The sequence below is a fragment of the Pipistrellus kuhlii genome, unplaced genomic scaffold (assembly GCF_014108245.1).
Source record: "Pipistrellus kuhlii isolate mPipKuh1 unplaced genomic scaffold, mPipKuh1.p scaffold_m20_p_55, whole genome shotgun sequence".
Lineage (NCBI taxonomy): Eukaryota > Metazoa > Chordata > Mammalia > Chiroptera > Vespertilionidae > Pipistrellus > Pipistrellus kuhlii.
In genome coordinates this window covers 2,058,329-2,070,877 of record NW_023425557.1, presented here as the reverse complement: position 1 = coordinate 2,070,877, position 12,549 = coordinate 2,058,329, and the positions used below count along the sequence as shown (strand labels likewise).

At 59.9% G+C, this 12,549-nt stretch overlaps 1 protein-coding gene across 6 annotated transcripts in view; it reads left to right on the top strand.

Moving 5' to 3' along the window:
• The first annotated feature begins 1,556 nt into the window (after positions 1 to 1,556).
• Positions 1,557 to 12,549, top strand: part of MARK4 (microtubule affinity regulating kinase 4) — a 32,489-nt gene continuing 21,496 nt past the window's right edge. For 3 of the 6 annotated variants that reach the window (XM_045573677.1, XM_036416374.2, XM_036416375.2), the window contains exons 1-7: positions 1,701 to 1,891; positions 6,711 to 6,911; positions 9,639 to 9,692; positions 9,782 to 9,830; positions 10,507 to 10,572; positions 10,655 to 10,725; positions 11,733 to 11,789. In XM_045573677.1, coding sequence (XP_045429633.1) covers positions 1,841 to 1,891; positions 6,711 to 6,911; positions 9,639 to 9,692; positions 9,782 to 9,830; positions 10,507 to 10,572; positions 10,655 to 10,725; positions 11,733 to 11,789 — 549 coding nt within the window. In that variant the 5' untranslated portion in view covers positions 1,701 to 1,840. Of the gene's footprint in view, positions 1,892 to 6,710; positions 6,912 to 9,638; positions 9,693 to 9,781; positions 9,831 to 10,506; positions 10,573 to 10,654; positions 10,726 to 11,732; positions 11,790 to 12,549 lie in introns of all 6 variants that reach the window. The other 3 variants (XM_036416371.2, XM_036416372.2, XM_036416373.2) reach the window with 2 other exon arrangements.

Below are 12,549 nucleotides of genomic sequence, written 5' to 3'. Positions count from 1 at the left end.
GTGGCTAGAGTGTCGGCCTGCAGACTGAAGGGTCCCAGGTTCGATTCTGGTCAAGGGCATGTAACTTGGTTGAGGGCACATCCCCAATAGGGGGTGTACAGGAGGCAGCTGATCAATGTTTCTCTCTCAGCGATGTTTCTAACTCTCTATTCCTCTCCCTTCCTCTCTGTAAAAAAATCAATAAAATATATATTTTAAAAAAACAACAAGCAGCTCTTAGGGGATGGTGGTAAGGAGTCTCAATGAGTAGCATTTGCCAATTTCCGTGGTGTAAACGTTCCCACCATGGCTGACTTCCAGGTGCCATAACTGACTGTGTATTTGTTGGAGGGACGAGATGCTCAGCGGTTCATTATACAACACTTTCACTATGCAGATGCAATCGATGTAAGTGACCTCAGGATCACAGATCATCGTACTAGTAAAACAATTAGGTGCGACGAGTATTTATTACCTTTGTTTTACATACACTTTAATTGTACCTTTGCACAATTTCGTTTTTAATAATGACTATTTAACAACCAGTTCCAAAATTCCTGCGACGTGAACAGTCAGCTCGCTTGAGCCAGCTCCCTCTTAGCGCGGTTAGCATCACACCCATTCTTTAGAAAGGAAAACTGAGGTGCAAGAAGCAGGTTAGATAGGGGCGGGGCGGGGACTCCCCGCCCAAGGGCTGTGTGAATCTGGAGCCAGGACTGTGCGCGGCCCTCTTCCTTCCATCCCATTCTGGTCCAGAGGTCATGGCTGGTCCTCACCGGCTGTGGGTTCAGTTCATCCTTCAGGAGAGCGTCTGCGCCTCGGCCCTGCCAGGAAGGCAACCCGCGGTCACTCTGCAGACGGGAAACCCAGGCCCGAACAGGCAGATGCCTGTCCTGGAGGACAGAGCGTCCCGGACCCTGGAGGCGCGCAGAGGAGAGGAGACTGTCCCCCCACCACCACCGCCCCCGCCCCAAACCTGGTGGCCTGGGGTTTCTGGGAGGCGGGGGGTCACTCCGGGCAGGGGCCCCGCCCGGAACATCGTCTCCCCAGACCCTGGAGCCCCAAGTCCCCCGAGGGCTTCCTGGGGCCCCGGACCGGGTGGGAGGGAGAAGGCGGGCCGCGCCATCCGCCTGGCTCCTGCCTCGGGGGCTCCTGCCTCTTCCCGGTACCTCCATCCCTGCACGAGGCTTCGCGTCCTCGCGCATCATCTCTTTGTCCCCTCCTGTCTCTCCCTGTCTCCGCGGGCGGGTCTCAGCCTTTGTCTCTGTGTCTCTTTGTGTGTGTGCGCCTCTCCTTCCCTATGTCTCCCTCTCCCTTTCTCTTGTCTCTTTCTGCGTCTCCCTCTGCGCGTCCTCCTCCTCTGCGTCCCTGGCGCGCCGCCCCGGCTCCGCTCCCTTCCCTTCCGGGGAGCCGCTCCGCTCCCGTGAGAACACGCCGCGCACCGACGCGCTCAGACCTGCCTCCGCCCCCGGAGCCCGCGGCCGCCGCGACCTGCGCCTTTAAGGGCGGCGCCGGGGGCGGGGCCTAGGCGACCACGCCCCGCCCCTCCCCCTGACGTCCCTTCCTCCGGCCCCGCCGCCGCCGCCGCCCCGCCGGCTCCGCGCCCCCTCCCCGGCCCCCGCCCGCCGCCGCCCGCCGCCCGCCGCCCCGATGGCGCCCCGGGCCCCCTCCGCGCGGGGCCACTAGGACCCCCGGCGCCCGCGGCCCCCGCCTGCCCCCTCTCCGCCGCGGGGACCCGGGCGCTCGCGGCACCCAGCTTCGGAGCTCGTGCCCTCAGGCCGGCGGGGGGGGAGGGGAGGAGGGGTCCCCGGCACCCCTGCCCCCCCCACCCGGCCGCCCAGTCCCCCGGGACCCGGAGAAAATGTCTTCGCGGACGGCGCTGGCCCCGGGCAACGATCGGAACTCGGACACGGTGAGTGAGGGCTGGCCCCCGGGGGAGCCCGGCGGGGCTGGCCGCCGGCCCCTCGCCCGCGGAGCCCCTGGCCCCGCGAGCCTCACCCTCTCCCCTCTCCCTGCCGGCGCGCCGCCTGCGACCCCGCCGCACTTCCCGGACTTTGGACCTCCCCCCCCCTCAGCCTTGCCCGACGCCCGGGGCGCCCCTCTCCCGGGACCCCCGTCCCCCTGCAGATCCCTCCCGCCGGGTCTCTGCCCTCCGGGAGCCCCTCCCCTGCTGCAGGAGCCCCCCCACCCCCTTTCCCGGCGCGTCCCGAGCCCCTTCTTCCCCTCCGGGCCGCCCTCCTCCGACCCCCGAGCCTCCTCCCGGATTTGCAGGCTCCTGACCCCGGGCCCAGCCCTGCCGGGTCCTGTCGCAGGAAGGCCGGCCCGGTCCTGCCTCTGGCTCCGGCCTTTCCGGCCGGATCTGCGTCCCGGACTCCCCAGGAGCCCCCCTCCTCTCTTTCCCTGCCCTCCGCCTTTCCTGGCTCCTGCGGGCACCCCCTCACAGGAAGCCGGTTTCCACCTTTCCTGGGCCCAGGGCCCTTCCCAGCTCGTTCAAGGTCTCTCCACTCCCAGGCCTGGGCCCGTCCTCCAGGCAGCCCTGCCTCTGGCTTCCCAGCACCCCGGGGCCCCCCAGAGCCCCCGGACCCTCCTGGTCTCTTCCTCCCCCAGGAAGCCTTGGCCTCCAACTTCCAGGCCCCCAGCCCAGCCCGGGATCTCTAGGCCCGGACCAGTCCGACTCCAGGCCTCACCTCCGTCTGCCAGCTCCTCCGCTTTAGGCAGGCCCCCAGCCCCTGGGGCCCGCTTATTCCAGGCCCTTCCTGCAGGACACCATCTCTTCCCTAACCTCCTGCCTCAGGGCCTCTTCCCCCAGGGGGTCTGGCCTCGCAGGAAAACCCTCTCCCAGCTCTGGAGGTCTCCCCAGCCCCCAAGGCCTGACCCCAGGCCCTCCTTCCAGAAGTCTCCTGGCCTCCAAGCCTCTGGCCTGGCCCTGGCTCTCAGTTCTCTTGTCGTGTCTTCAGGAAGTCTTTCTCCTCAGGTTTCTAGGCCCACTGGCCCCCCCAGGCTCAGCCTTGCCCCCTCTTGCCCAGGACTTGCGGATCCCAGACCTTGTTCCTACAAAACCCTTCTTGGACTTCTCGGAGTTTCCTCAAGACTCCGGCCCCTGGCCCAGGGGTCCTTGGCCCCTCATGGCCCCTCACTGCCCCTGCCCCATAGCCTGCACCCTTCCTATCACCCCCAGGCCCCCTGTCCCTATAGCACAGCCCAGAGCAATCCTGGAGGTACCCTCCTCCCCATTTCCCTGGCTTCTGATTGCCTTCTAAAGACCCTCCCTCCAACCAGTGCCAGACTCCGCCATCTGGGGTTTTTGTCCCTTTCCCCCAGGCCGTCTGACAGGCCCCTGCTCCCCCAGCCCCTCTCATTCCTGGTCCCTGCCAGACAGGTTTTCTCTGCTGCTGCACCCTGCAGGACCCTCCCCCACCGAGACGGCCGCCACCACTGCCGCCCATCATCCCATCATCCCGTAGGCCAGACTCTGATTTGGAGTCTCCCATGAGATACCCCTCCCCCCCTCAGCCCACCCCCAGTCACGACAAAAAGTGCCAGGGGGCCCACAGGCCTGGGTTCAAACGCTGGCCCTGCCTGCTGGTGTGCCTGTGTCCTCGACTCCTGCTCCTCCCTCTCAGGGAGACTCAGTTGGCTGCCCCGGGAAGTGGGGGTGATCTCTTGAGTCAGAGGATTACTGGGGTGACACGGGTAAAGCCCGGCACACAGGACACGCTCGCTCCGCACGTGCTCCCACTATTGTGACTGTGGGGATGAGTCAGATGGCCGTGGGTTCCCAGCCCTGTGCGTGAGCTCAGAGATCCACTCCCTGCCCGGAGCCTCCGCTTCTGTGATTTATATATTTCTAAATTCTTATTGATCGATCTGAGAGAGGGGAAGAGAAACATCTATTTGCTGTCCCACTTAGTCTTGCATTTGTTGGTTGCAAATGAACGCACCCTTACCGGGGATTGAACCTACAACCTACAGCCTTGGCATACCAGGACAACGCTCTAACCAGCTGAATACCTGGCAAGGGCTGAGCCTTAGTTACTTTTTTTTTTTTTTTAATATATTTTTTATTGATTTCAGAGAGGGAGGGAAAGGAAAAGAGATAGAAACATCAACGATGAGAGAGAATCATTGATCGGCTGCCTCCTGCACGCCCCCGACTGGGAATCGAGCCCACAACCTGGGCATGTGCCCTTGATTGGTACTGAACTCAGGACCTTTTAGTCCCCAGGCCCACACTCTGTCCCACACGTGTCAAACACAAGGCCCGAGGGCCAAATCCGTCCCGCCAGGCCTTGCAATGTGGCCCGCACCGCGCTGTCATCACTGCACTCCGCTGCGTTTCCATCACAATGACAGTTTATGACTGTTCAGTAAACCATTCGGCCCGCGATTTAGGCTGGATTTTAGATTTTGGCCCCTTCTCTGATTGAGTTCGACACCCCTACTCTATCCATTGACCCAAACCAGCCAGGGCAAGTCTTAGTTTCTTTATGTCTCTATGGGGTTGATGATAGCACCTTCCTTTAGAGATGTTTTAAGGAACCAAGGAGATTATGTAAGTAAAACGGTCAGGGTCAAGGTTATAGCTGCTGTTATTAATTATGACTATTACTTTGATTATTTAGATAAGCATGGGTTCAAATCTAGTTTCTATCTCTCCCTAACTGTGTGAGGTCAGGCAAGTGACCTCAACTCTCCCGACCTCAGTTTATTCATCTGTGAAATGGGCCTCATCTGAGTGCTTCCTCCTTTTATTGTTCAGATCTATGCACAGGGGGGATTTGGGGAAATCCAATCCCCTTCTCTCCTCTCTTCCCTTGTTGTCAGTCCTGGCCGGGGTCACGTCTCTCCCTCTGGAATCTGAGGTTGCAGTGCCCTCTCCTGCCACGGGTTTACCATGTTGATAGCCATGTGGGGTCATGCTACCCCACCCCAAGTTTCAGGCCCTCCACCCCCCAGCCTCTCTGGAGGTTCCCTAGCAACAGGCCCCAGTGTTGGGGCGCCAGCCGGCGGGAGGGAGCCGGGCCAGCTGGTGGTGCCAGCCAATTTTAGCTCCCGCCCCCGGCCCCTGGGGGCTCTGGCACCCACTGCCCCAGCTGCCCCTTGCAGGGGTCCCTCCAGCACTGCCTGCAGTGGGGTGCCAGCCCACATCCCGTTGGCTCCCCTGTGCCACCTGATGGGGATTCTTCTCCAAGCTGTTATCTCGGCGGGGATCAGGGCCTTATCAGCGGGGATCTCCACTTTCCTTCCTGCCTCCCCCAGGAGGGGCCCAGGGCTGGGAGCAGCCCAGCGGGCTGTGGGAAAGAGCTCAGCACGCAGGAGTCCTCAGGCCCGGGTTTGGATCCCAGGTGCTCTGCTCCCCCTGCCCTGTGACCTTGGGCAAGACACTGACCCTGTCTCGGCCTTGGGGTCCCTTTGTGCAGAATGCTGATCCTAAACGGACCCGCCTTGGAGCCAGGGCATTAGCAGGGTGGTTTCGTTCTGCCCCGGGTGGGGGAACATTAGATTTCTGCTTCTTGTGTGACCTTGACGAGGCACCGTCTCTCCCCTAGCCTCAGTCTCTCCTCTGGAGTAAGAGGATGCAGGCGCGGCCCTCCTGGGCTCTGGGGATTAATGTAGATGAGGTGTGTACGGGCCCCGGCCTTGGCCCCAGGAACGCTGCTTAATAAAAACAGCGGGGCTGTGTGAGACGCAAGGTTTTAGTGATGGGGAAGAACGTCAAACTCTGGGGGAACTGTCTGGGCTCAGATCCAGGCTCCGGGCCTCAGTTTCCCCATTGGGGAAAATGGGGTGATGATGCATTAGTGGCCAGCATTCATTACGTACTGGTCATCATCCTCCACGGAGCAGCCCCGGGCCCTCATCTGGTCTCCCACCTGTCCTCCTCTTCCTCAGCGCTCTGAGCAGGGCACAGGGCCCGAGCAGAGTCGGCGTGGCTGGAGCCTGTGGCTGCCTCTGTCGCCTGCGCCCTGGGCCCCAGCCCTGAAAGGGAGGCACTGTCCATGCGGCTCACAATCAGGACAGGGCCGCCCTGGCTCGCGGGTGACCTGCAGCCGGGAGAGGCAGGACGGCAGGAACAGAGTGTCGGGACAGATAGGAGGGAAGTGGGGGAGGCAGTGGGTCAGGCTCGAAGGGAGCCACCATGCTGTGGGGGAGGGGGAGGGAGGGAACAAGAATGTTTTTAAGGAAGGCAACAGTGGGGCTAGAGCGACATCAGGGCAGAACGAAAGACACTTGGTGGCTGTGTTTGGAGTTGAATCTGAGATCCGAAGAAATGGTTAGGGGAGCTAAACTGGGAACAAAATATTGACACTTGGGTTTGGGATAGAATTGGGGTGGCATGGGGACGGTGATAGGAAAGCAATGCTGGAGGCAGTGAGGGTGGGGTGAGAGCTGAGACCAGGCTGAGGTCAGCGTTGACTGGGGTGAGGGCTGCGGCATTGGGATGAGATATTACAGAGCTGGTGGGGGGTCCCAGTAGCAGGGGAAGTCTGGGCAGACCGACCACAGGGAGGGCCGAGAAGAGGCCTGGCGTCTGGGAACCTGGAGGCGGCCGCGCTGGCGGGTGCCCAGCGGCTTTGTTCTGGGAGGATCCTTTTGTAGAGAGGGAGGCCCACGGCGGCTCGCCCTCCCTGGCGCAGAGTGGCCGTGGCCGGAGTTAACCACGCCGGCGCCGGTTCCGCCGAAGGTGGATGGGGCGGGTGCCCCAGCGCTCACGCTCCGTCTCCCCCCAGCATGGCACTTTGGGCAGTAGCCGCTCCTCGGACAAGGGGCCGTCCTGGTCCAGCCGGTCCCTGGGTGCCCGCTGCCGGAACTCCATCGCCTCCTGCCCCGAGGAGCAGCCCCACGTGGGCAACTACCGCCTGCTGAGGACCATCGGCAAGGGCAACTTTGCCAAAGTCAAGCTGGCCCGGCACATCCTCACGGGCCGGGAGGTGAGTGAGGGGACGGGGGGCGGGGCGGCTGGGCCCCAGGCCGCAGCCCCTGTGCTTTGTGGGTGCTGGGGCGCGGGGGGGCTGGACCCTCGTTTTCCTTGACGTCTCTGCCTCTCCTCAGGTCAGATCACAACATCTCAGACTTTTCCAGAACAGCCCCGGTCAGGAGAAGAGGGCCCATCTCAGGCATCCCCGAGACTGTCAGGGCCGCCTCCCTGTTTTAATGACCCCCCCACTTTTACAAATGGGGAAACCGAGGCACGGAGCTGTTCAGTTACTTGGCCGAGGTTATGCGCCTAGTAGGTTTGGAGGCTGGGGTCTGAACGTATGTAGCCTGGCGGAGTCTTACCTCTGAAACATTTAGAACTATTATACATACTGTGTGCACGTTTATAGCTTTAAAAGAACGTTGGGCTTGGGTTCCAGCAGATCTCCCAGGGATCCGGAGGACACGGGGTTCCTTGGCGTTCTCAAGTACACACTCTCCCTTCCTCCCCTAAGTGTGGCAACATTCTTGCAGAAAGGGCCCGGGCAGCGGGGGCACCTGCTCACTCTCAGCGGAGAGAAGGCGGGGGTGGGCTCACGACTCCCCTGCACCGCCTCCCATTTTAAGCAAACGATGGGCGTGATTTCTCGCGCCTCACGCCTCGGACGAACCCGCCTGCCCTTTCCCTGTCCGTGCTGCAAGCAGGGAAGACACCAGGCCCCCGCGGCTTTATGGGCAAATTGTAGCCAACGTGCCCGCCTTGCGCCGGTCCTGCCGCTGCCCAGCGAATGTCCACTGTGCCTTCCACCGCCATCGCAAAAGCAGCCGCGCAGCCCGTGTCGCCGGCCTCGCTGCCAGCAGAGGCACGGGAGTCAGGAAGCCGTGTGGTGACGAAGCTGGGCTCGGCCCAGGAATGCACAGTTCTTTGCAGATGCACAATTTATTCATGGATTTCGCCACATCCGCGGATTCAAGGCGAGAAGCCATATGATCGTCCCCGTATTGGCGTGCAAGATGTTTGACAAACTGAAAGCCCGTTCGAGACTCTGAGGGAAGCCAGGGACCCTCTCCCCCACACAGAACACGCCGTTCCCGCCTGTGGAACTGAACACGGATCCGGGGTTTCCCAGAGGACCGGCCTCAGGGAACAGGGCCTCCCGGGGGAAGACTTGGAACCCAGGGGGCCTGGGGTGGCCCCGAAACCCTTTGTGAAGCTGTAGACGTGCTGAAACCGGTTTGGCTCAGTGGATAGAGCATCGGTCTACGGACTGAAAGGTCCCAGGTTCAATTCCAGTCAACGGCATGTACATTGGTTGTGGGCACATCCCCAGTAGGGGCTGTGCAAGAGGCAGCTAGCTGATGGATGTTTCTCTCTCATTGACGTTTCTAGCTCTCTATCCCTCTCCCTTCCTCTCTGTAAAAAATCAATAAAATATATTAAAAAAAGAAAGAAAGAAAGAAAGAAAGAAAGAAAGAGAAAGAAAGAAAGGAAGAAACTGTAGACGTAAAGCTGGGTAAGACTGAGAGGGCCCTCACTGGCAGGACCTGGTGCTCCCTCCCAGGTGTGACTCAGAATAAAACCTCAGCTACACGATAAATACAGGAGAGCTCACTGACAGTCTGATCCTCCTACATGATGACCACCTCAAAGTCCTTTTTTTTTTTCTTTTTTTTAATATATTTTATTGATTTTTTACAGAGAGGAAGGGAGAGAGAGAGAGAGCTAGAAACGTCGATGAGAGAGAAACATCTACCAGCTGCCTCTTGCACACCCCCTACTGGGGATGTGCCCGCAACCAAGGTACATGCCCTTGACCGGAATCGAACCCAGGACCTTTCAGTCCACAGGCTGACGCTCTATCCACTGAGCCAAACAGGTCTCAGCTCAAAGTTCTTGTAAAGTTATAAACGTGCATACAGTATGTAGTTCTAAATGTTTAAGAGGTAGACTCCGTCAGGCTACGTACGTTCAGACCCCAGCCTCCAAACTTACTAGGTGCATAACCGTGGCCAAGTAACTGAACAACTCTGTGCCTCAGTTTCCCCATTTGTAAAGCGAGAGTCATCTCAGCTCTCACAGGGGTTCTGTGAGGACTAGAAGAGTTCCCTTTTCTAATGCACACGTGGCTGGCTGGTAAAGTTAGCTTCAGTTGCTGGTTACTGGTCCCCAGTTTGCACATTTAAAACGAAGATGGGCCCAAACCGGTTTGGCTCAGTGGATAGAGCGTCGGCCTGTGGACTGAAAGGTCCCGGGTTCCATTCTGGTCAAGGGCATGTACCTTAGTTGTGGGCACATCTCCAGTAGGGGGCATGCAAGAGGCAACTGATCGATGACTCCCATCGATGTTTCTAGCTCTCTATCTCTCTCCCTTCCTCTCTGTAAAAAATCAATAAAATATATATATATTTAAAAAATAAATAAATAAATAAGATAAAAGGAAGATGGGATGGAGGGGTGTTCTGAGATGCCCTCGCAGAGGTCCCCCTTAAGTCTCTGTCGCACTCACACAGGCCTTGGGGCAGCCCCGTCCGGCCTCCCTGCACATCAGGAGTGTTTCCTTATGAAAGTCAGGGCAGCACTGGGCACGGCAGGAGCAGCACATGCAAAGGTCCTGGGGCCCAGCTCCCTATCCACTGGGAATGGCCCAGGGGGAGGTTTCTCAGTGAGGGGGTTAAAGGAGGGACATCCCAGGTGACCTGAGTTGGGGTACCTTGACCTTCGCCCCTTCTTTCACCTCCAGGTTGCCATCAAAATCATCGACAAAACCCAGCTGAACCCCAGCAGCCTGCAGAAGGTGAGGCCCGGGACGGGGAGCAGCGTGAGGGTGAGGCTGGGGAGAGGGTGCTCAGGACCACTCACCACCTCCCTCTCCCTTTCTTCCAGCTGTTCCGAGAAGTTCGCATCATGAAGGGCCTAAACCACCCCAACATCGGTGAGGAGGTGGGGGGGTGGGGGGGGGATCAGAGAGGAGGGTCAGGGTGTGGCGGGATTGGCAGTTATAATGTTAGACAGCGGTTCTCTGCTCGCTGGCTCTGTGGCCTTGGCCAAGTCACTGAACCTCTCTGAGCATCAGTGTCCTCCCTGCAGCGGGGGCGACACGGGCCCTCGTCAAGGTCCTTGTGAGGATTGGATAAGATTGTGCACAATCTTAGTTCAGAGCTAAGCTGCGGGAGCCGGTCTGATTGTTGCCATCAGTGGCAGCCATTGTCATTGTCGTCAGGCAAAGGGGAGAGAGAGGGCTCGTTACCGAGAAGGGGGTTTGGCCTGGCCTGGATGTGGCCGCACCACTTATTCACCCTTAGCTTTCTCACTCAGTAAATATCCATTGTGCGGCCGTTGTGTGCCAGGTGCTGGGGAAACAGGGGTGGAGAGAACAGGCCCAGATCCCTGGCCACGTGGAGCTGCGCTGACATGCTTATGGGAGAATATGTAAAAGGTGTAACGTGAGACTGAGGAGCGGAAAAATCTTGCCATCAATAGGGAGCCATTGAGTGTTCTTGAGTGAGGGGTGTCGTGGCTCAGCACATCCACAGTTACAAGTGTGGGTGGATGGCGGGGTCCCTTCCTGCATAACCGCCCCCCCCACCCCCTCCCCCCGGTCATTGCAGTGAAGCTCTTCGAGGTGATCGAGACCGAGAAGACGCTGTACCTGGTGATGGAATATGCAAGTGCTGGTGAGGCCCCGCCCTGCCCCGCCCCGCCCCGCCTGCTGCGCCCCTCCACACCCCCCCCTCACCCCCGGCCTCTGCCCTGCAGGAGAAGTATTCGACTACCTCGTGTCACACGGCCGCATGAAGGAGAAGGAAGCTCGGGCCAAGTTCCGCCAGGTTGGGGTTACAGCTGTGGGCGGCCTGGGTGGGGTCCCTGGGGATGAGTGATTGCTGGGTGTGGGCCTGGGTTGTCCAATGGGGGGCGGGGGGTGGTGAGGGGGGTGGAATAGCTGAAGTCTGAGTGGGGGTGAGGCAGAGAGTTGGGTGTCCATGGGTGTGCAGACGGCCAGGTGTGAAGATGCCCAGGTGTAGGTGTGCAGGTGCCCAGTTCAGCGGGGGGGGAGGCAGGCAGGAGGGTGCCAGGTGTGCAGGTATCAGGTATGTGGGTGCGAGGGTGTGCCCAGGTGTGTGGACCTGGAGGTGCCAGGTGCCGAGGTGTGCGTGGAGGGGTGTGGATTTGAAGATGTGTGAGAACTAGGTATGTGGGTGCCCGGCAGCCTGGGTGTATGGGTGAGAGGGGCCCAGGTGTGGGTACGTAGGATGGTGAACAGGAGTGTATGGTGTAGGGACGTCCAGGTGCATAAGAAGGTGTTGCTGTCTGGGTGTATGGCAGTGGGGTGTATGTGGCAATGGGGTGCATGTAAGAGGGCGTGCAGGTGTGAGGGTGCCGGGGTGCTGGGGAAAAGGCATGCAGGTGTGAGGGTGCCCGGTAGCTAGGTGCTTAGCGGGTGAGGTTTGATGGGTAGAGGGATCTGAGTGAGGGTGTCAGCCCGTGACGTGCAGCAGTCCTGACACAGCTCCCGGGACATGGGGCCCAGGCCCAGCTGCAGGCACGTGTCCAGATGTGCAAGTGGGCGGGGCTCGTCCCCATGTGCCGCTCCATGTCCCTGCCCGGAGGGCGTCCTGCCATCTGCCGGTGAGGGTCGGGGTGTCCGAGTGGAGGTGTGAGCCTGCAGGTCTCACACCTGCTGGGACTGAGTCGGGGTGTGAGGCCGCAGCATCCGGGCCTGGGCCTAGGGGGCCTGGGGTCCGGATCCTCGGTTGTGAGTGGGCTCACAGGGTCTCTGAGGGAAGCTGGGGGGCTTGGGGCCTCAAGTATCTGACCTTCCCCCCTCTTCCCCCAGATTGTATCGGCTGTGCACTACTGTCACCAGAAAAACATTGTACACAGGGACCTGAAGGTGAGCCCCCCGCCCCCAGCTCCCAGCTCAGCCCACCTCCGGTCCCCGGGCTTGGCCTGTACTCTCTACCACAGCCACCCCTTTCTCCTCAGGCTCCTCCCTCAGCACCCAGGGCCCTGGCCTTTGTCCCAAGCCTTTTGTGGCAAAAGCAAGGCCAGCAGATGGGGGAGCGAGAGGAGGGTGGGGCCAGGAGGAACAAACAAAGAGGAAGAAACAAAGTGTCCTAGACGCCGCTGTTGTGTTACGTGCGTGCGTCCTGGACAAGGACACTGGCGAGAGGGAGTCCGCCGCTCGCAGAGCTTGGCTCTCAGACTTCAGAACATTCGGGAATCTGAGAATTGAGATTTCAAAGCCCTACCGTCACCCTGCCTCCAGGTCTCATCTCCCAGGCATCCTTGGGTTAGAGAAGGACCTTGTATGAGAACCCTCAAGGCTTAGTGCCCGGCGGGGGAGGGACTCAGGAGCTGGGAGGGGCAGCCCCTCGTAGCTCTGGGCCCCGTTCCACACCTCCCACCCCAGACGACCTCACAGGTCAGGACTTCTGTCTTAGACCAGAGAGATAAACGACTAGAGCGGCTTGCCTGATTTCTTGAGCACCTACTATGTGCCAGGCCCTGTGCTGTAAGGGAGTGCTTCGCAAGGCTCTTCAGTAAGGGTCCAGCTCTGTTTCCCTATCCGTGCGGACAGGTACTCTTGTACAGTACAATGCAAATGAAAACGTGTACAAAATACAAGCCCAATTTTTTAAATTATTAGATTC